Source organism: Bos taurus, chromosome 1 (assembly GCF_002263795.3).
Source record: "Bos taurus isolate L1 Dominette 01449 registration number 42190680 breed Hereford chromosome 1, ARS-UCD2.0, whole genome shotgun sequence".
NCBI classification, from domain to species: domain Eukaryota; kingdom Metazoa; phylum Chordata; class Mammalia; order Artiodactyla; family Bovidae; genus Bos; species Bos taurus.
This window is the reverse complement of record NC_037328.1, coordinates 56,850,842-56,872,995: the sequence shown is the minus strand read 5'-3', so window position 1 is coordinate 56,872,995 and position 22,154 is coordinate 56,850,842. Positions and strand designations below refer to the sequence as shown.

The 22,154-nt window shown below is 41.4% G+C and overlaps 1 protein-coding gene across 2 annotated transcripts in view; it reads right to left on the bottom strand.

Moving 5' to 3' along the window:
* Positions 1-451: 451 nt before the first annotated feature.
* The window catches only part of TMPRSS7 (transmembrane serine protease 7), a 41,023-nt gene continuing 19,320 nt past the window's right edge, over positions 452-22,154 (bottom strand). The window contains exons 8-16 of one of the 2 annotated variants that reach the window (XM_059884624.1): positions 20,757-20,863; positions 16,267-16,403; positions 14,285-14,392; positions 11,672-11,782; positions 10,626-10,742; positions 9,194-9,365; positions 6,978-7,246; positions 5,013-5,149; positions 452-1,004 (exon numbers count right to left, since the gene is read on the bottom strand). In XM_059884624.1, coding sequence (XP_059740607.1) covers positions 834-1,004; positions 5,013-5,149; positions 6,978-7,246; positions 9,194-9,365; positions 10,626-10,742; positions 11,672-11,782; positions 14,285-14,392; positions 16,267-16,403; positions 20,757-20,863 — 1,329 coding nt within the window. In that variant the 3' untranslated portion in view covers positions 452-833. The remainder of the gene's footprint in view (positions 1,005-5,012; positions 5,150-6,977; positions 7,247-9,193; positions 9,366-10,625; positions 10,743-11,671; positions 11,783-14,284; positions 14,393-16,266; positions 16,404-20,756; positions 20,864-22,154) is intronic. The other variant, NM_001205892.1, reaches the window with a different exon arrangement.

The following is a 22,154-nucleotide window of genomic DNA, read 5'->3' as shown; positions in this document are numbered from 1 at the left end:
CTATGCTAGATATTATAAGGCTCTGAAAATAAAAGAAAATCTTGGCCATTTGAGTTTTATAAAAGGATCAGAAGTTAGATGATTTCTGAAAATTTTCCCTTTCAAAACAATCATCCAAAAACTCTTTTGTCTTTCAATTGTTGGCCAGCCTTGCCACAATTTTTTAAAATCCCATGTAAATGGTTTCAATCCTTCTACCACAATGCTTCATTCTATCATTTTAATGAAAAGTACGAATTGTTAGTTTTGTTAGCTGTTTGATGGTTTCTCTGCACACAATACTACCGTGTTATTGCTGAAAAAATGTCCCTATGATATGGTTAGACCAAATATTGGAAAATGACAATATAGGTATTTCCTCTGCCAGTAACAGAGTTTGCCTTTATTTGCATTTGTGAAGGAGTCATTTTATACATTCCATTAGAACACCAAAGATCAGGTGTGGCTTTTTTTATGGAACTTATTTCAATAAATCATTTTTACCTAGATCTTTATAAATATCTGCCCTTGAATAGGAACATAAATTAAGGTGTGGATTCCTGAACATCTCACCGACTTATCATTTTAGAGGCTTGGTTCATGGCATTACATTGGTTTTCTTCCATTCCTGAATCGAGGGCCCTTTGATCCCTAAGAATGAATACAGCTGTATCCTAGATGCAATTTTTCTTGGAATAAAATACATATTAATCTTTCTATCTTTCAATCAATATCAAATGTATGCAATCTGAAATTTCCAGAAGAAAAAAATTATCTCATTTTATTGACACTTACTGCATTCCTTTTAAAAGAATCTATCACATAAAACACAGTCAAAAATCAAACTTGCACAATTACAAAAGGGAAGGGACATATTTATGAATCCAGGGAACAAAGTTTGACACCCTTGTGTAAACACCAGGAAAGTTTGGTCTTCCACATCCATGACCCCAGCTAACAATGCCAGTCAAAATCCATTTTCCATCACTCTTTCTTCGACAGGATAAAGGTCCACCTGAATCTCCCTATAGAAGAAGATAACGTTAAGTAAAAAGCATTTTTGTTCCATGGTTGTCAATTTTGTTATTAAAGTGCCTAATGAATTGTGTTCAAACTCCCAGTCTTACAGGGTTCTTAGCTAATTCCTATGCAGTTTGGGGAAGTATCAAGAAATAATGTGAAATTTCTAATGTCATTTTAGAATTATTTTTCCTGTAATCAAAAAGGTGCATTCATCATAAGAAACTTGATTCTTTAGGCCAGGAGTAACACTTGAAGATTCTTGCAAAGGAATCAACTTTCACATACCTCCAAACAGATAGAAAATCTCAATAATAAAAGTAGTAGTAATAGTAATAATAATAGCTAACATTTATTTAGTGCTGGGATGTGCTAAGCACTATTTTGGGTCATTGAATCCTCATAATAACCTTTTGCCTCTTCCTGGTTCACAGCCTTGTCATGGTGAAAGGGCTTGCATAACTCAATGAAGCTATGAGCCATGCTGTGCAGGGCCACCCAAGATGACCAGGTCATAGTGGGGAGTTCTGACAAAACATGGTCACTGGAAGAGGGGATGGCAGACCACTCCAATATTCCTGCCATGAAAACCCCATGAACAGTCTGAAAACATGAAACTATATGACACCAGATGAGCCCCCTAGGTTGGAAGGTGTTCAGTATACTACAAGGGAGGGATCAAGACGACTTATACACGATTGAGTGACTTTCACTTTCATTTAGTGGTAGTATGTGCTAAGCACTGTTTTGGGTCATTTAATCTTCACAATAACCTTTTGAGGCATGGTTATCTTAGAGGATTGGTTGACTTCTACCTCTATGCCATGCAACTTCAGTGTTGGCTCATGGCTGCGAGGAAAAAAAGGAAAGGAGACCCGCTTTAGTTGGCAAAGTCCAATGACACAACCCCAAGGATCACTGGCTGATAGTTGTTACAGAGAAATCACTCTCACTGGAGAGCCCTTTCTAGTATCTTAATTCCAAAAGCAAAGGATGAAATAATAAATGTTTAAATAGAATTTTACAGTGCTCATTATTTAAAGTATAATACTTGAAATTTTATTTTCAGCTAAAGGTGTTTGTGAGTGCTTAGTCATGTTTGACTCTTTGCAACCTCATGGACTGTAGTCCACTGACTCTTCTGTCCCTGGGATTCTCCAGGCAAGAACACTGGAAGTGGGTAGCCATTCCCTTCTCCAGGGGATCTTCCTGACCCAGGGATTGAATTTGGGTCTACCTGCATCGCAAGCTGATTGTTTACCATCTGACCCACCAGATCAGATCGGTCGCTCAGTCATGTCCGACTCTTTGCAACCCCATGAATCGCAGCATGCCAGGCCTCCCTGTCCATCACCAACTCCCGGAGTTCACTCAGACTCACGTCCATCCAGTCAGTGATGCCATCCAGCCATCTCATCCTCTGTCGTCCCCTTCTCCTCTTGCTCCCAATCCCTCCCAGCATCAGAGTCTTTTCCAATGAGTCAACTCTTCGCATGAGGTGGCCAAAGTACTGGAGTTTCAGCTTTAGCATCATTCCTTCCAAAGAAATCCCAGGGCTGATCTCCTTCAGAATGGACTGGTTGGATCTCCTTGCAGTCCAAGGGACTCTCAAGAGTCTTCTCCAACACCACAGTTCAAAAGCATCAATTCCTCGGTGCTCAGCTTTCTTCACAGTCCAACTCTCACGTCCATACATGACCACAGGAAAAACCATAGCCTTGACTAGATGAGCCTTTGTTGGCAAAGTAATGTCTCTGCTTTTGAATATGCTATCTAGGTTGGTCATAACTTTCCTTCCAAGGAGTAAGTGTCTTAATTTCATGGCTGCAGTCACCATCTGTAGTGATTTTGGAGCCCAGAAAAATAAAGTCTGACACTGTTTCCACTGTTTCCCCATCTATTTCCCAAGAAGTGATGGGACCAGATGCCATGATCTTAGTTTTCTGAATGTTGAGCTTCAAGCCAACTTTTTCACTCTCCATTTTCACTTTCATCAAGAGGCTTTTTAGTTCCTCTTCACTTTCTGCCATAAGTGCTGCACTCAATATGCCAGCAAATTTGGAAAACTCAGCAGTGGCCACAGGACTGGAAAAGGTCAGTTTTCATTCCAATCTCAAAGAAAGGCAATGCCAAAGAATGCCCAAACTACCGCACAATTGCACTCATCTCACACGCTAGTAAAGTAATGCTTAAAATTCTCCAAGCCAGGCTTCAGCAATATGTGAACTGTGAACTTCCAGATGTTCAAGCTGGTTTTAGAAAAGGCAGAGGAACCAGAGATCAAATTGCCAATATCCTCTGGATCATGGAAAAAACAAGAGTTCCAGAAAAACATCTATTTCTGCTCTATTGACTATGCCAAAGCCTTTGACTGTGTGGATCACAATCAACTGTGGAAAATTCTGAAAGAGATGGGAATACCAGACCACCTGATCTGCCTCTTGAGAAATTTGTATTCAGGTCAGGAAGCAACAGTTAGAACTGGACATGGAACAACAGACTGGTTCCAAATAGGAAAAGGAGTACGTCAAGGCTGTATATTGTCACCCTGTTTATTTAACTTATATGCAGAGTACATCATGAGAAACGCTGGACTGGAAGAAACACAAGCTGGAATCAATATTGCCGGGAGAAATATCTGAGCCACCAGGGAAGCCCTAAAGCTGCCTACTCAGAGGCAAAGTTAAAAAAAGCATTCCAGATTTGTCCTTGGATGCCACCCTCACAATTCTAAACCTGATTAGGTAAATTCTAAGTAGTAGAGAGACTGGAATCTTTTTATTTTAACTGTTCTCACACCAACTCTCTGAAGCCTCATTTAACCTCTAAACCTTGGTAGCTATAGAGAACAGGACTATATAACCAACTACCTGCAGGTAGCACCCAAAATACAGTCGCTTTCAGAGATAAGAGTTCAAATCCCAGCTCAGCTAGCTGACTTAGGCTCTCTGTGCCCCAGTTTCCTCTTGTATAAGATGTGGATGAAAGAATAATTTGAATGAATTTGTGTAAAGATCCTAGCACAGTCCTTGTCACAAAATAGGAATTCAGAAGATAGAAGTCATTTTTATAACTGAGGTTTTGTAACACAGTGTCTAAGGTTATGGAAAGATGTGGGAACAACTCCTCTGCCTGCACGTGTGCTCAGTTATGTCTGACTCTTCACAACCCCAGGAATTGTAGCCCACCAGGCTCCTCTGTCCATGGGATTCTCCAGGCAACAATACTGGAGTAGGTTGCCATGCTGCCCTCAAAGGGATGTTCCTGACCCAGGGATGGAACCTGAGTCTCCTGCACTGGCTCATCCTCTAAAACATCTGCTCACTTTTTGGGAATCATATAGGTATCTGCATAGATTGGAATCTAAGACTCATAGAAATATCCCCCCAAAGGTGACCTTCAACTTCACCACTGTCAGGAGGCCTCCAGTCACCTTTCCCACTCCTCTTTTCTTTCCCCCAGCCTGTGTGTCAAAGGAGTAAGTGAATAAAATACTTGTTATTTTAGAAGGTACACAGCCACTGCTAGGGAAATGGGTAGCAATCCTAAAACACTGTGTGTGGGTGTCTTGCTATGTTTTTTAGTTTCTGGTATAAGACAACCATGCTGCTGCTGCTGCTAAGTCACTTCAATTGTGTCCGACTCCGTGCGACCCCATAGACGGCAGCCCACTAGGCTCCACCGTCCTTGGGATTCTCCAGGCAAGAACACTGGAGTGGGTTGCCATTTCCTTCTCCATGGCAAAATGATAAATGCTGACCCCATTCTAACTGTTGGAGAAAAATACATGGGACTAGAAAATGAGTTTTACAGATCCAATTAGTATTTAATCCTTTCCCTCATCTCAGACAAGTGGATTATAATTAGTATCTGAATTAAGGCAATCACCTGCCCAAGTTATTGCCATTATTATTATTACCATTATTATTATTACCCAGTATGGTATAGATTAAACATGAAAGCATTTATGGAAAGTACAACATGTTAGGCAAAGAAAACATAAGATGACTTACTCTGCAAGCATCTTTCTTGCCTGACATGACACCCGCACAGAGCATCCTCGAAGTGATGATGCCATAGGTGGAAACACAGAGGGTTTGGTCAATGAGTTCTACCTCTGCTTGCTGCAAAATGGGGGAGCCTTTATTGTCTGGAAAATACACAGAAGTGGAAATCAAGGCAATGGTTACATTTATTTTATTAGACAATTTATTAATTTTCTCCTTTTACTCTATAACAATTTTTTTAGGTAAATTCTATTATGATTCTCATTTTTTCAAATGAAGACATGGAGGCTTAGGAGAATAAAGGACTTATCTAATGGCACACAAATAGCAAAAAATAGAGCAGGATTCAGACCCAAGGTCTGATTCAACCATCTGAGCCATCTGATGGTGCCAATGTCAGACTCAACCATCTAAGCCATGGTGCCATGGTCCTTCTCCACATACCTCCTGCCTTCAAGACTGTGAGTCAGCAACAGCCGTTACCAACACTCCCTGGTTAAGAGGGCCCCTTAAGTGGAACATGATAACTGACATCTGGGAGTATCCTAGGAACCGTAAAAACATAACAGTTCGGATACAGCCCTTTCACTTCCTTTTTAACCTATATGGCTAAGATAATTCATTGACGCACTCATGCTTGTAAAGAAAATACCCATCAGCAGTGTCAGGCTGCCCAGGCTTCTGGAAAGGTGTGGGAGTGACCTCCACCTGCTCACAGCTGCGCGGCAGCTGCAGTGGTGGTCACGTCCACCTCTGGGGTTGGGGAACACAGCAGCGTCGTGCAGTTTTGTACTTTGCACGAATGTTAAAAATGTTCTTTGTGTGTAGTAAATATTCAATAATACTATCAGAAACATTAAAGTCAGCGGAATGATTTTTTAAAAAAAGAAAAGAAAACCCCCATGATAAAGTGGTTGAAGAAACTCTTTCCTCTTATGATATACGATGATGTAATGAAAGCTCTGAGCACAGTCCTGATGGTTTATAGGTGTTTGAGCAGTGATCTGCCTTCTCCCAGAAGGCCCAGACAGGTGGTGAATTTCGTGAGTTCAATAGCTAAAAGTAGGTAGTTAGCACTGGAGAAACTGCCCATAGTGACTCTTTAGAGAGTGTCAAAGCAAGGCCAAGATACGGTTCAAGATTTAAAGATAATGTACCTGTTCTAAGCAGTTAGAAATGACTATAAGGGAATCCAAGATAAAGACTAGGAGAGCGAGGGAAAGCATCAGCTCTCACCTCTGGGGAGATGTTCACAAAGTTTTGGATTATTCTCTTTACTGTGTATTTAGAATCCTAAGCCATAAAACCTTGGCAGGACAGATGTAAAGACTTCCCTGCCATATAATCTGACCTTTGTGCATATGATAAAGATGCCCCCTCTGGGCGGGGTAATTGTAAAATGGCATTCTCTCTTGGTGGACCATTCCTAGACTGATGTGACCACCCTCCAGGCCTGAATCTGCAGTCTGGGGAACTGAGGACAATCTGGGTTTCAGCCTTCACTCTCATCCACTTGCCCAGTTGCCCTCGTGAAGGACATACTTGCACAATCCTCCAGACAATTGTCTATGAGCTGACATAGTAAATTGTGTATGGGCAACCTTCTCTTTTTTATGAAAATGAGTCATTTTTTTTTTTTTTTGCATGAAAGAGAACCTAAAAATACGGAGGAAATGTTCTTCTATAGCAGAAAACATAGCAAACTCCTCCGAGATTGAAAAGGGCCTGTACTATACTATCCTGTCTTGCTCATAGGCCTTCCCTTAAGAAGAGGTTCTCACTTCTTTGGGGGACAAGGGGAGAACATCATAAAACCGGAATTCTAATACTTTCCTCCAGCCTATCTATCAGAGTTGTCAGAAGGCTCAGATAAGATCATATATGAAAACCCTCTCCATGAACTCCAAAGCACCACATCAACATGAGTAACTGTTATCTGGAGGGGAGGGGAGGGCATTCACTGACACACACCTGCTTCGTGCCTGCGCCCCCAGCCGGTCACCCAGCACTTCTCTCCACTGCGCACTTTCTGGCCAGCAGGAGGAATGCATATTGGCTGGATGAGCTGCTTCAGGGTCTCAGGCCAGGCAACACTGAGCTGTAGCAAGGCAATATCATAATCAAAGGTCTGGCTGTTATAGTATTCATGGACCACAATTCTTCTCACTGGGGAGATGAACTTGGCATTCCCCTGCACATTCATGCCAAGGTGAGCAGTCCACGGTGTGGGATCAGACAGCCTGGTACAAAAGGAATGAAGCAAGAAGTCAGAGGCTTGTAGAACCATATATGGTTTGGAAAGAGCACTCCATGGAGAGAGAGGGGCTGCGGGAAGGGAGGTCTGACTTTCACTCCCTATTGTAGTAACTGACTCTGCCTCTGAGCCTCCCTTGTCTCCTTAGTAAAACCGAAAATGAAGTAAGGTAGAGTAGGGCTGGCAAATGAGAGCTGGGTTCCAGAACATTTCCTCAGTGAATTCTAAGGACATGCTGGAAATTTTCTTGCCATCGGTATTTCAGGAACCACCCACAAGTCAAGATTGTTAGTGACTGGAATTTATTTGGTACCTTCTCCCTATTCATGCTGACAGTGGTATTTGACAGAGACAGACAGGGCCAGTAAGACAGTGATCTGGGGATCCTTTTACCAAATTCAAGTGATACCAAGACAGATTAGAAATCAAAGTGTTTCAAGCAGGAATTTAAGGAGATTTCTTTTTGCAAACTACCAGAAGCCTTAAAGATTGCTGTTCTAACTGCTCAAGCTTGACTGTTCACAGGGCCCCACTCCCTATGAGCCCCACAGTGGACTGGCATGAAGTCATGAGGGCTTTGTAATCTCCATCTGGGGTTTCTTATCTCCAGCAAAGAGATAGCAGCCTTGCTCTGGTGGGGTGAAGAAAATGTGGACGCTTTGGAAGAAAAGTAAGGACAGATCCCAAAGTGCTTGTTCCCTAATCCCACCTGTGGTACAGGGACCCAGGGGAGTATTAAGGGTCATATATTACATAAAAGACTAGCGATGGAACAGAAGCATAGCCATTTCAGTCATTAACATGAATCCTATAATTTCCAGGAGAAACAAATACTCTAACTGTATAAATTCATTGAAATACTTTTAAAAATTCTAAGTGAGAAATAACTGATATATTTTTGTACCTAGGATTCAAACTGGTTCCAATTAAGGTTACATTTTAAGTGAAGTTGTTTTCTGAGCTTTCCTTTCACCCTTAGCGGGGAGAACGTCTGGCCCACGATAATCCCATTGGTAAGGGCAGACACAGCCCTCCCGACAATTACCCTAAAGGACTTGTTTGTGATCCTCCTCTGTGATATTGTGATTTATAATAAAAAACATACATTTGGTCATCCTTCCATTCCTGGCACAGAGCTCCTAAAACTCATAGAATTTCCTAAGTGATGAGAGGGACCAAGGTGTTTTTTGTTGTTACTGAGGTTACTTTGGGACTGCAACGAGGGCTGAAGGGGCTAGAGGTTGAATCTGTGTCCAGTGACCAATGATTCAGTGAATTGTGCCTGTGTCAGGAAGCCTCCATAAAAGCCCAGAAGGTTTGGAGAGCTTCCAGGTTGGTAGACATGTGAAGATTGGGAGTGAAACTGTACATGCATGGAAAGCTGCACTCTTTCTCATACCTCACCCTATGTATGTCTTCCATCAGGCTGTTCCCAAATTGTATCTTGTTATAATATACTGGCAAGCCAGCCAGTAAAGTGTTTCTCTGAGTTCTGTGAGCTGCTATAGCAAATTAGTAAAATCCAAGGAGGGGGTCACTGGAACCTACACTCTATAGCCGGTCAGTCAAAAGTGCAGGTGACAACCTGGACTTTCTACTGGTGTCTGAATTGGGGGGAGGGGAGTAGATTTGTTAGACTGAGCCCCTAAAGTGCTTAATCTGTCTATCTGGGTAGACAAAGTCAGAACTGAGTTGAATTACAGGACACCTAGCTGGTGTCAGACAATTGCTCGGGGGTGTGGGAACACTCCCCACCACCACACTGGAAACTGGATACAGAATCGTTGCCTTCACACCCTGAATAGGGATCTCCATACTCCAGTCACCAACTGAATTGATTGATTGAATGGATCCAAATGTGAGCTTCTTCCCACAATGTCGGAGCAGCTATGTGGTCTGTGGTCACGTCAGAGTAAGAATTGAGATGCTCTACCTGCTTCCATGGAAACAGTGGGCAGCAGAGAGGAGCCACTCCCTGGAGATGACTGAGGCACCACAGTAGGCAGATCCAACGAAGTGGAGGCTGACTTGCCACGGCCAACCCCCCTCCTGGGTGTCAGTGCCCCCGATGATGCGGTGGAGGGTGGGGGAACTGCTGCTGCAGCCTTTAGGAGAGGAGGGGTCCCATGAGTTAAAGGCAGACTTGGAAGAAAAACCAAGCATTCAGTCAAATTTTGAGCTGGGTTGGGAAGTAACTAACCAGGTAAGCAACTGGAAATCCCTTGCTTATCTAGAGAGGCAATACGTGGGTCTGTCTGAAACCATCACCAACAAACCACTACCTCCTTCCTGAAAACAGGCCTTGATGCAGAGTCTCTGTAAAGTAACACACATGTGGGGAGGAAGGGATCTATTAGTAACAGCTGTATCGATAAAAACAGCAGCTATGGAGTTCAGGTTGTTAGACAGAGAAGAAAGATTAGTGTCAAAAGCAACCAAATTGAGAGTGTCCTTGAAATTGTGTTGATTCAGGAGAGAATTTGTAAGTCCAATACAAATGAAAACCTAGTTAAGAAAAACTAGGTATCAAAGTAATTATTTTCCAGTGTAAATAGTATTGCTGCTGCTGCTGCTAAGTCACTTCAGTCGTGTCTGACTCTGTGTGACCCCATAGACGGCAGCCCACCAGGTTCCCCCATCCCTGGGATTCTCCAGGCAAGAACACTGGAGTGGGTTGCCATTTCCTTCTCCAAAGCATGGAAGTGAAAAGTGAAAGTGAAGTTGCTCAGTCGTGTCCGATTTAGTGACCCCATGGACTGCAGCCTACCAGACTCCTCCATCCATGGGGTTTTCCAGGCAAGTGTACTGGAGTGGGGTGCCATTGCCTTGAGAAGGATATATAATTAATATGTCGGCACATGGCCAATTAGAGATCCTGTGGTTAATAATAACACATGGCAGACTATAGTTCTCAGGTTATAGCTAAAGAAAGAACCAGCTCTTGACATTGATCACAACATAAGGCATAATTAATAAAATCATCCACAGTATTCCAGTACCTATTTCTTTTCTCATAGGTTTTTTTTTTTTAAGAGCTTATGCCTTGATTAGGGTTATTAGAAAGTGGGAGTTCTCTATGTAAACATCTAGTGCATGAATAGTTATTATCAAGAAATAAGGCAGAAAATAAGGAATAAGTAATTTTTAATTATTTCTTATTCTTAAGAATTAAGAAAGAATGAAAAGAATTCACTCTAGAATTTTTAATTCTGAGAAACCATTTCAGATTCCGTTCATCAGTATCTACTCTTCTTCCCTGGTCTGTGGCAACTTCTGCCAGGGGAATTATACCAAGAAGGAAATTAAAATGAAAAACAGATTGAGGGAGAAATACAAAAGATCCGAAGGAACATGTTTCTACTCACGACAGCCTTCTTCATCGGTTCCATCCGGACAGTCCACGTTGCCATCACATTTTGCATTTTGTTTCCTAATGCAAACATCATTGCCACACTTAAAAGTTCTGTCATTGCATGGAATACCTAAAAACCAACAAAAGAAGAGACTGATTTGAGTGAATGACACTGAGCTCTGTCCACCGAGGATGGCTGAGCCACAGGGTCAGTATTTGCTGCACATGGCAGAGGGAACTGAAGCAAGCCCACAGTGTCCTGTCCCTGCGTCTCAGCAGAGCCACAGAAAGGCAGGCAAGCACTAGCTGAGAATCAGTCCAACAGCCTCTCCTTTCTTCCACGGTAGGGGAGATGCCAAGCAGTCGGCTGGATCAGTGGCTTAAGCTATGCCCTCTTTGCCATTACTTTGACTTGTTCTCCAAGAAAATTTTAAAGCAAAAATCATACTCAGTCCTTTTACACCGTTGGGGGTGGTGGGGGGAGGGTGGATGGACAGATTTTGTGAATATACAGCACATTTGTTCACAACTCTGGCTGTGTGTGTTTTTGTAGGGGCTAAATAGACTATACCTGATCACGGTATCTGGCACATTCATCTATATCAGATCCACAGTATACTTTAGTCAAGAGCAACATTAAAATTACGTCAGCAAGGAAAATCTTCCAGTATTCTCTCTCGCTCTTTCCTTCTCTCTCTCTCCACACACGTGCACAGACTCCACCCCAGTTAGTGAACAATTCATCCATTTTATCTGGGCCCAGGAGGATTCCTGGGACCTGAGACTTTCAGTGGGGAAACTAGAGCAAGTCGATCGGCCTAGCTCAACAGAGATATTTTGATTTTGGCTTAGAAGAGTGTGCTAGGTGTATATACCCATGTCTGATTCATGTGAGTGTATGGCAGAAACCACCACAATATTGTAAAGTAATTAGCCTCCAATTAAAGTAAATAAATTAATTTAAAATAAATAAATAAATAATAAAATAGGAAAGTTGGAAAAAAAAAAAAAGAAGAGCGTGCTAGGGAGACCAGCAGAGTGCAGAGCACTCCTGCTCACTGCGAGTGCAGTTCTGCTCGTCCTGGCCATCCTCACAGTCCTGGAAGCCGTCACAGATCAGAGGGCTCTGCTGCCCGAAGGAGCTGGCATTGCAGGCAGGCTTTAGAGTCACTGGAAGGAAAACAGGCAGAAGCTGGTGAGCCTGACATCAGCAGGACCCCTGAGGACCAGCAGTGCCCCTGGAAACACCCAAGTGGTTAAGATGACTTAAACAAAACAAAATGTGGGTTTGCTCAAAACTGACGGCTCCAAGAGGAAAAGTAGATGTTTAAGCTTTGGTGTAATTCTTTGTACTGTGAGTTTGTCAGATCTGACTTTTGCTGTATGTAAACATATTACATTTTGGTGGTTTATTTCATTATAATTAAATGTATCATAAGATTTTAAGGAAAATAAAAATTGTAAGCTGTTAGCTAAATTGAACTTGTTTAACCTCCTAAACAGGATGGAGTGTCCTGAGATTGGGGATTTTGTCTTACTCATCTCTGTACTTCAAGTGCCTGATCGAGTAATTGTTATTGTTTAGATGCTAAGTCATGTCTGACTTTTTCGTGACCCCAAGGACTGTAGCCCACCAGGTTTCTCTGTCCATGGGGTTTCCCAGGCAAGAATACTGGAGTGGGTTGCCATTTCTTTCTCCAGGGGATCTTCCTGACACAGGGATCAATCTCCTGCATTGGCAGGCAGGTTCTTTACCACTGAGCCACCAGGGAAGCCCGATCAAATAGTAGGTGCTCACTAAAAGTTTATTGAATAGATTAACGAATGTGAGATCTTAAAAAACAACAGACTTGTAGTCTATTGGTAAGGAAAACTCTCTTTAAAATTATTTTACCCTGGAGATATTCATTTCCTGAATTAGGAAATACTAGTATAAATCTATTACAATTTTTCTTCTTTGAAATATTTTCAGGAATTTCCTTTAAACCAGTGACAGATACAACATATTGGCGAGTACTCTTAGAAGGTATAATTTCTTAGACATTTCTGGTTTTTTGAGAAGTCATTATTTGTGTTATCTGCTCTTGTTTTTTCAGAGGTACATCTTGAGGGGAGCAGAAAGGAGGACATTGCTGCTCTGAAATAGTTCATTTATCTATTCTGAGAGTATCTAGTAACCTAGTCAACTCCTAGAGAACAGCTCGCAACATGGCATGATGAGAAATGATGATTACTAAAACACGGTTCTCATTACAAAGTAATAGTAGTCACTTTCACTTGTGATGCATTAATAGGAAATAATAACATAAAAAACAAAGGCAACATCAATCCCTATATAATAGTATGTATTTTCTTAAGAAATAGAAGATCCTATAGATTTAAATTCTTCATGAAGCCTAAGTTAAGAGAGTTTTATTTTGTTTTGCCAATAAAAAAAGGTGTAGAGTCACAGGTTATAAGTTTTCAGTTATTTATGTTCCTCTGAAATATGAAAAAGATTAAATAGCTTCACCATAGCAATTGTACTGGAGTTAATCTCTGGATCTTTATTTATTTCTAATATTTGTTTATTTATTTGGGCTGCACCAAGTCCTATTTGCAGCACACATGATCTTTAGTTGCAGCATTCGAACTCTTGGTTGCAACATGTGGGATCTAGTTCCCTGACCAGGGATCGAACCAAGGTCCCCTGCATTGGGAGCATGGAGTCTTAGCCACTGGACCACCAGGGAAGTCCCAAACTCTGGATCTTTAGGAGAAAGCGTTGCCAGTGGCGTCATATGGTCTGGTGAACTATTCTCCCCATATTGCTCCCTGAAATTGGAGAAAGATTCAGAAATGATGTGCAAATAGTAATGAAAAGCCAAATCAGATTCTTTGCCCCAAAATAATACTATCCAATACCCTACCATTTAATTATCACCATTGTAATATTGATGCAAACAATACAGGGGGAAAAAAAATCTCTTTTTATTTTCAACACCTGTATTCACTCCGTAAACGAGCATTCTGAAATAGTTTACTTCTCCACAGATTCTGAACTTGTTTCTAGAAGAAAGATATGTGCTTTAAAATGAGATCATGTTTAAGATTGTGGTAGATTGAATTATTAGCCACAGTTCTTTACTCCCTATAATAGTATTATGCACCTCCACTTTTGCCATGGTCCCAAAGCGTAGAGAATAAACTCTCCTGCCCTTAACTATGGCCTCACTATTTGACTGATGGAATATGATACAAGTAACACCGTTCCAGCTCCAAGCCCAGGACTTAAGAGGAAACTTGTATTTTTGGTCACCCCTCCTTTGTTTCTACCACTGCTGTAGCCAGTCCACTAGTTCAATGAGGAAAAGAACTGTGAGAAGTAGACCGGACTCCAGCCTGAGAAGAACCAAGCTCAGGAGGACCCACGGCTTAGGTAATGACACCCAGCTGAGTCCAGCCTAGATCAATCATACCTCATACAACCCACAGAGGGATAATCTGGAGCAAATGATTGTCATAAGTCACTGAGTTTGGGTGTGTGTGTGTGTGGCCGGGGCGGGGGCGGGGAGGGTTGTTATGTGGCAATAGATAACAGCTACAAAGACCAGGATAGGTATCAGCACCAACAATGGTCCTGGCAAGCTACTTATTCCTAAGAAAAGTCATAGTAAAAGCTTGAATACCCACCACAGAAGAGTTCATCGCTTTCATCAAAGCAGTCATTTACTCCATCACATCGCTGGGCCTGAGGGACACACACACCGGAGGAGCATCTAAAAGATCCAACAGGACAGGCTAGAGACGATAAAAATAGGAAATCTTGTGTGGGTTCCTAAAGCGCACCAGACCACATTAACAAAGAAATGTGAGTTGCTAAGTGACGGGGGTAGCAATGTGGCAATAGTAATAACATAATTTCTCCATCAAAGCAAAGCTATAGCTGATATTTGAAAGAGCAAAAGGGAGAATTTAAGAGAGCAAAGAAAGCAAACGAACCCACGAGAAGCTGAGTCAACACTGCACCCAGGTCACCACGTACAGTCAAACTCCTACACCTCCATCCTTGACTCAGCAAGGATGTGAGTCTTGGCTTTATCCCAGACTCGAAGAGAGAGAAAACTGGAGCAGGACTTCGAATCTAGTAGGCTCAGAGTGCAGTCTTTATAGTTTCTGGGGAATTTAAATGGCTTTCTGAAGTCTCTGAATCCTCTATGATCAGATGCATTATTCTGAGTCTGTGCATTTAATTACATTTTCAAGTGGTCTCTGCCATAAAATGTATTAGTAACCACTGATCTTAAAGGTTAGACCTAGAGAGATTAACAATTGTTCTCAAAACTCAGGACTCCTAAGGCACTTCAACCAGCCTATTCATCAAAGATGCATTGCCTGCCTGGCCCAGAATCTTTACTCCTGGGCTTGTAGCTAAACATGGTAGTAATAATGAATGTTTTCTCTCTGCCATGGTCTAAAGGACTGTGTTCTTCACCCCCCCAAATTTTTATGTTGAAATCCTAATGCCCAAGGTGATGGTAGGAGGAGATGGGGCCTTTAGGAGGTGACAAATGATGAACACAGAGCCCTCATGAATGAGATGAGTGCCTTTATTTCAATAATAGGCCCACAGAGCATCCTCAGTCCTTCCATCACTCTAGGACATAATGAGAAGTCTGAGGCCAGAAGATGGCTCTCCTTCAACCAAGCTGGAACATGATCTTGGACGTCCAGCCTCCAGAACTGTGAGAAGTAAATTTCTGTTCTTTATAAGCTACCTAGTCTATGCTTTGTGCAGATGAATAGGCATAGTGCATGGTCAGGTCAACCACTGTCTCAATAGCACACAATGGAGCGGATGAGTTCCTAGAAAATATTCATCGTTTGAAAAAATAGTTAAAAATAAGATAGCTTACTATTTACTTCTATCCTCACTGGTGACTGTAGTATTCTGATATTCAGAAGTGTAACATTCTGAATCCAGAAGGAGATATATTAGCTTTGGCAGAGATGGAAGGGTCTAACTGAGCTTTCTCTCAAGTCTTAACCTCATGGATTCCTACGTGGTTAACCCTTACTTTCCCTGCTTTTAAAACAGGTCGTGAATTTCCTGAGTCAGTGTCTACTCACTCCAGCACTAATGACTTCCCTCAGACATTGCCTTTTCTGCTGACTGCTTTCTGGCCATGTTTCCAGTAGTTCTCAGTGTGAAGTTCAACATTCTGAAGATGGACATTTGGACTGTCCTTGGACTCACAGCTCTCCCTGTGTATCAGAGGCCACAGTAAATTGCACCTATTGCCCTTCAATCCACCAAATGATGGTGTAAACCTCATATTTACAAAATATTATGGATAGCAAGAAGAACAATGAATCAAGAAATTGATATTTCAGGAATAATGTAAGACACTATTTTTCAATTATAACAAGCAATTATATTATTTTTCCTATAATTTAGAGTTCAGCAGAATAAATACATAATTGTATGTATTATTTATCATATATTTTGTTTCTACTATACATTTATTTAAATATTATTATAAAAGTATGCTAGTCAATAGCAGAAGTAAGGAAGCAGTTTTCATCCCTTAAATTCTCAAAGTTTAGAGTCACAAAATGTTGGCCTCTGTTTAACCTTTTGTCACGGTTTCTTAAGGCACTGATCTCCATCTTACGTTGACTGATGTTGTAACTGCCATATTCCACCAAAAGCGGCTTGTCCGAAAGCCTTGAACTGCACTGCAGCTGAATGTGAACCAGAGGACTGGGCACTCGGAAAATCGTCTGGTGATCCATGTAGGAGCCGCAGTACCTGCCAGCAAGGGTTGGGGGCACACGGCAGGAGACTGTGTTAACTGCTTGTTGACCAAACTCACTGATACTTTGGTCATTTGAGCTTCGTAAACAGAGATGCTTATAGTAACACTGATGGTAGTCATCTATCGTATGCTAAGTGGTTGTGACTGAGTCACTTCTGTCCCCTCGATTTTCTCCCCTGCTAAATAAAACAATAGTAGTGCTCTAAACGTTATTACCTGCTACTTTCCTCACCAATACTTAAAATTGGAAGAAATATGGGTTTATATCTCTTAGTCTTCTCTCTTCTTTCAGCATATATATAACTGCCAAACAAAAAAAGAATTACCTACTTTGTTCGGCTACAGACCTTTCTACAGAACAGAGTGTAATCCATCAACTAAAATTAAAAGCATGCAAAAAATTCCAGCAACACTTAAAACAAAAGACAACAATATTTCAGTCTAAATTGAATTCTGGTGAACTTCAGGGCTTATCCTTGGCAAAATTTCAAAATAGTGATATCTATCTGCAATATTTCCCTACTTCAATTTCTTACTTCTCATCAGCTAGTAGAAAATGTCCCTCCTATTAGTAACTTTTATTATATGAGCACTAATTAAAAAGCCTCTTGATGAAGGTGAAAATGGAGAGTGAAAAAGTTGACTTAAAGTTCAACATTCAGAAAACGAACATCATGGCATCAGGTCCCATCACTTCATGGGAAATAGATGGGGAAACAGTGGAAACAGTGTCAGACTTTATTTTTCTGGGCTCCAAAATCACTGAAGATGGTGACTGCCACCATGAAATTAAAAGATGCTTACTCTTTGGAAGGAAAGTTATGACCAACCTAGATAGCATATTCAAAACCAGAGACATTACTTTGCCAACAAAGGTCCGTTTAGTCAAGGCTATGGTTTTTCCTGTGGTCATGTATGGATGTGAGAGTTGGACTGTGAAGAAAGCTGAGCACCGAAGAATTGATGCTTTTGAACTGTGGTGTTGGAGAAGACTCTTGAGAGTCCCTTGGACTGCAAGGAGATCCAACCAGTCCATTCTGAAGGAGATCAGCCCTGGGATTTCTTTGGAAGGACTGATGCTGAAGCTGAAACTCCAGTACTTTGCCACCTCATGCGAAGAGTTGACTCATTGGAAAAGACTCTGATGTTGGGAGGGATTGGGGGCAGGAGGAGAAGGGGATGACAGAGGATGAGATGGCTGGATGGCATTGCTGACTCGATGGACGTGAGTCTGAGTGAACTCCGGGAGTTGGTGATGGACAGTGAGGCCTGGCGTGCTGTGATTCATGGGGTCGCAAAGAGTCGAACACGACTGAGCGACTGATCTGATCTGATCTGATGGTCAGTGGAACATGAAGTATAATCATTAATACACTGGGTACCCATGGTATGTTAGGCTCTGCCGTGTGTGGTCAAGACTTTTCCAGATGAAATATGTAAGTTTCCAAAGGGAACCAGTAAACACTAGGCTTGAGGGGGGGTCATTCTCCTTTGGAATCTGTGAATGGCAATCACTCCAGGTCCCCAAAGCATTTGGGAACCACACATGTTCCATGGATCAGATGCTGTTGTTCAGTGGGAAGAGCCTATCATTTCACAGTTCAAAGTAAGTGAAGTGAAAGTCGCTCAGTTGTGTCCAACTCTTTGCAACCCCAAGAACTATACTGTCCATGGAATTCTCCAGGCCAGAATACTGGAGTGGGTAACCCTTCCCTTCTCCAGGGGATCTTCCCAACCCAGGGATTAAACCCAGGTCTCCTGCATTGCAGGTGGATTCTTTACCAACTGAGCTATCAGGGAAGCCCCACAGTTCAAAGCATTCATGTATAATTCAGGAAGAATCTTTTGCATTTGGCTGAAGTTCAGGAGCTGATGGGTGAATATACCAGCTCTGGAGATATGAGGAGCTGCAAGGGCCCAACTGGCTAAGTGGGAGCCAGCATCCAAGAGGCACCTAAAAGCTGAGTCAAGCTCTTGGGTCCAGAGTCTACTCTAGGTGTTCATCTTGGAATCAGAATCCTGCTTTCTAATATCATGATGATTGTATCAGTATCTCACAGTGATTTTAACATTTACTAGAGTTTTCTTGCAAAGATGAGCCTCACTATGATGTTAAGGAGAAGTCAAGGGGAAAGGGACCTTTGAAACCTTGCTTGGGCTAGACTTTACAGGGGACAGTATGGAAGAGGCATACTGTAGTTCTGATGCAAAGAACTGACTCTTTTGAAAAGACTCTGATGCTGGAAAGATTGAAGGTAGGCGAAGGGGACAACAGAGGATGAGATGGTTGGATGGCATCCCTGATTCAATGGACATGAGTTTGAGTGAACTCAGGGAGTTGGTGATGGACAGGGAGGCCTGGCGTGCTGCAGTCCATGGGGTCCCAAAGAGTTGGACACGACTGAGTGACTGAACTGATAGTGGTAGTTTATGAAACGAACGAAAAATAAAGTAAGAGACTGAGAAGCCCAGCAAATGTTAGTTTACACAGACAGACGGGTGACAGGTAAGAAAACTGAGATGTAAGAAGTGAAGTAATTTGTTAAAGTTCAAATAGCAAATAAGAAGAGACAGGATTAGGGTAGAGTTCAACAGATACTAAACATTTACACTTTCTAACAAACCAACTGCCTTCCTCTCAGGAACTTGATTGTATAAAAGCTGTGAGGGAGGGCTGTTTCTTTTTCAGGTTTGTGTAGTGCATTCTAGTTGCCCTGAGCACTCATACCCTACTCTGTGTTCTCTAAATTTAGGATCACCAGGCTTCCTGGTATCAGCGTTACTTTTTCTTCCTTCCCGACTATAGATCCAAAGCCTTTAGGCTACTTAGCAGCAAAGTTTGAGAAATTAATTCAATTAGAGCCTTTCTGATGAAAAGAACTGATAATGAAAAGGGCTGGCATTTAAAATCCTTTGGGTACTGCCAGTATCAAAAGAATCTGACAGGATTTCAGCCAACCCACAAGATGAGGGGAAGAACTGGCCCTTCAGGAAAAGTGTTTAGGGCAGGGAGCTTCCTGGTATTTGTGGGAGGAAACTGTCCATATTTTGGCAGCAATACATCGTGAGTGGTAGGGGTTGTTACTTAGGTGGGGGAAGTATCCCATTTTCAAAGGACTGCTTTAAGCATATAAGCTTACAAAAGATTTGTGAAGATTTGTGTTCTGGACCTCTAATTAAATACCAAAATGCAGTATCTTTAAAGCCTTGGGGCATATGCCACAGTATTTATGCATCTGATATCATTTCCTTAGAAATCTTAACATATTAATCATAGCTAATATATTTTGATGTATGATAAGCATCATTTCACTGAATGCTTACCGAAAAAACTCCACCTTATTACCTCATTTTACAGACTGACAATCAAAGCAATTAAATAATTTGTCCTAGTTAATATAGCTACTAAATAACAGGGCTGCAACTTGAACCTAGGTCTTCTGCCTTCTGCATAATAGACTCTTGATTCAAAAATACTTTCCAAAGGAGCATAGGCCACATATTAATAATGGATCCAAAAAAGTCTTTAAAACAAGCAGAAAATGAAAGAAAAGTGTTAGTTGCTCAGTAGTGTCTGACTCTATATGACTCCACGGCCTTTAGTCCACCAGGCTCTTCTGCCCATGGAATTCTCCAGGGGATCTTCCTGACCCAGGTGTCAAATCTGCGTCTCCTGGAAAGCCATCTAAGAGTCTAAAGAAAATCGAAGAAGTTTGCTCAGGAAAATCATTTAGAAAGGGAAGGCTTCATTCATGGAAGAGCAAGGAGCAAAGAGTCAGCAGACAGATTCCTCAGGCTAACTTCACAAGGATCCTTATAGTAAACTGAGAAGCTAATTGGCAAAAACAGGGCATCCTGTAATTTTTTTTAATATGAGACCTATTTTAACTTTAGAAGCAAATAAACAGTAGGAACACCAAAGAACGAATTAAGGGAAAGAGTGAGGACCTACAAGGTCAATTCAGGAAGCCCAGACAGCTAGATTTCTCTCAGTTTCTTTCTCCTGCACAGAATTGGCTAACGGTTTCTAGCTTTTATAATCACCAAGGCTTCTCTTTACTATTTTCCTTCAGGACTGCAATGGTTTATCTACAATTATTTTTGCGAAGTATGGAGTATGTATATCCATAGCTCAACAGCACGGAGCAGCGATGGAAACAGGGATTTATGAATCCTGGCTTAATCTTTTATGAACTGAGCAACCTAGAGAAAATTACTTAACTTCTGTATTTTCAGTTCCCCTATCTGTAAATAGCAAAGTGAAAACTCTGGAGAAAAGGCACCCAAGGCTTTGAACTTCTGGGCAAGGCTTTTCATTAAATTCTTCACATACAGTAAACACTTACGTGTGGTCATTAATTTCCCACCATCCATGGTCACAGCCTTTCATACTCTTCTTGGTTATTGAATAGTTATGGAATTTCAGTGCTATGCCAAGAGTTGACAGGGGAGACTATGAAAAACAAAGGTAAGTCAGTGTCAGAAAAATGATTCAATTGAAGAATATGTTTCAGACGACGATTTTGTTACTCAGAGCTCACTCCCTGGGCTTGCTGTTTAAAAGGCAGTTTATTCTTTGTGCACTGTGGCACTTGGTGAAGTAGACCAGTTCCCCTGAACACGCCGAGCTAGGAGAACATGAGAGAGATGGAAGTGAAGCACTCAGCGCTTAGGGAGCAGCCGTGAGACACCAGCGTGATGAACCAGGTGACCTGGGATAGACGCACTAGTTCATCTCTACATTTCTGCTTCCTCCTAGTACATGAGCTCAACTTTGAAAACACCCACTTGTTAGCAAGTGTACACACTTTCCTCCCTAGATTCAATAGTGACATAGTTTATTTAAGACACTACTCTGATTCTTTAGAAAAAGGAAGAATGAATCAATATCCTCTTTATATTAAACCTTGGTATTTCGGAAGGCAGTAAATGAGTCATCCCTATTATCAGAAAAGATCAAATAAGAGAAGTAGTTACCTGTTTGGTACACGCACAAGTGAACACACACACACACACACAGTGCAACTGGCCTTGTTGTGGCATTGTATGCTATGCACATCCATCACATCTGATATGCCACAATACTTGCTTTATGTTCTCTTTGATCTAGGGATTAAGAGAGAGTTCTCACATTTTAGGGAGTAGAATTTTGATTTCCTTAGTTTCAACTTTTAGTTCTATCCAAGTTAGATAAGAGAGTATTTATTGCAGTGTAGCTTTTAACTTTTTAATTTACCAAGAATTTTGTTGTAATCAAATGTGTGAAGTCGCCAAGGTCATTTTGAAAAGGAGGGTAATTTCTGTTTATACATATATTACCAAACTTATTATTTGTATGATTTAATACTCTTCCTAGCCTTATTTATTGACCCCTACCCCCACTGTCTCTGTCATGAGCCAAGAAAAAAGAAATCTCTTATTGAAGCACTCTCCACTTCTCTGTGTACTTCCTATAAGTTTTACAAGCAATAACACTATGTCCTTTGGTGCATAAATACTTGTAGTACTTAGATCCTTGTGTGGATTGCCCTCTATATCACCGTAGATTGCCTTCCTTTTCTCATTGAATGCCCTGATTTCAGCATTGTCTGGCATCAAGGTTGAGATCCCTGCTTTCTTATTGTTTATATGGTCTGTTGTAACTGCCTATTTTTATTTTCAGCTTTATTAAATCACTTTTTAAATTCATTTTGTCTTTTAAAAACAGTATATAGTTAAGTTTTAGGTAATATTTTGTGATTCAA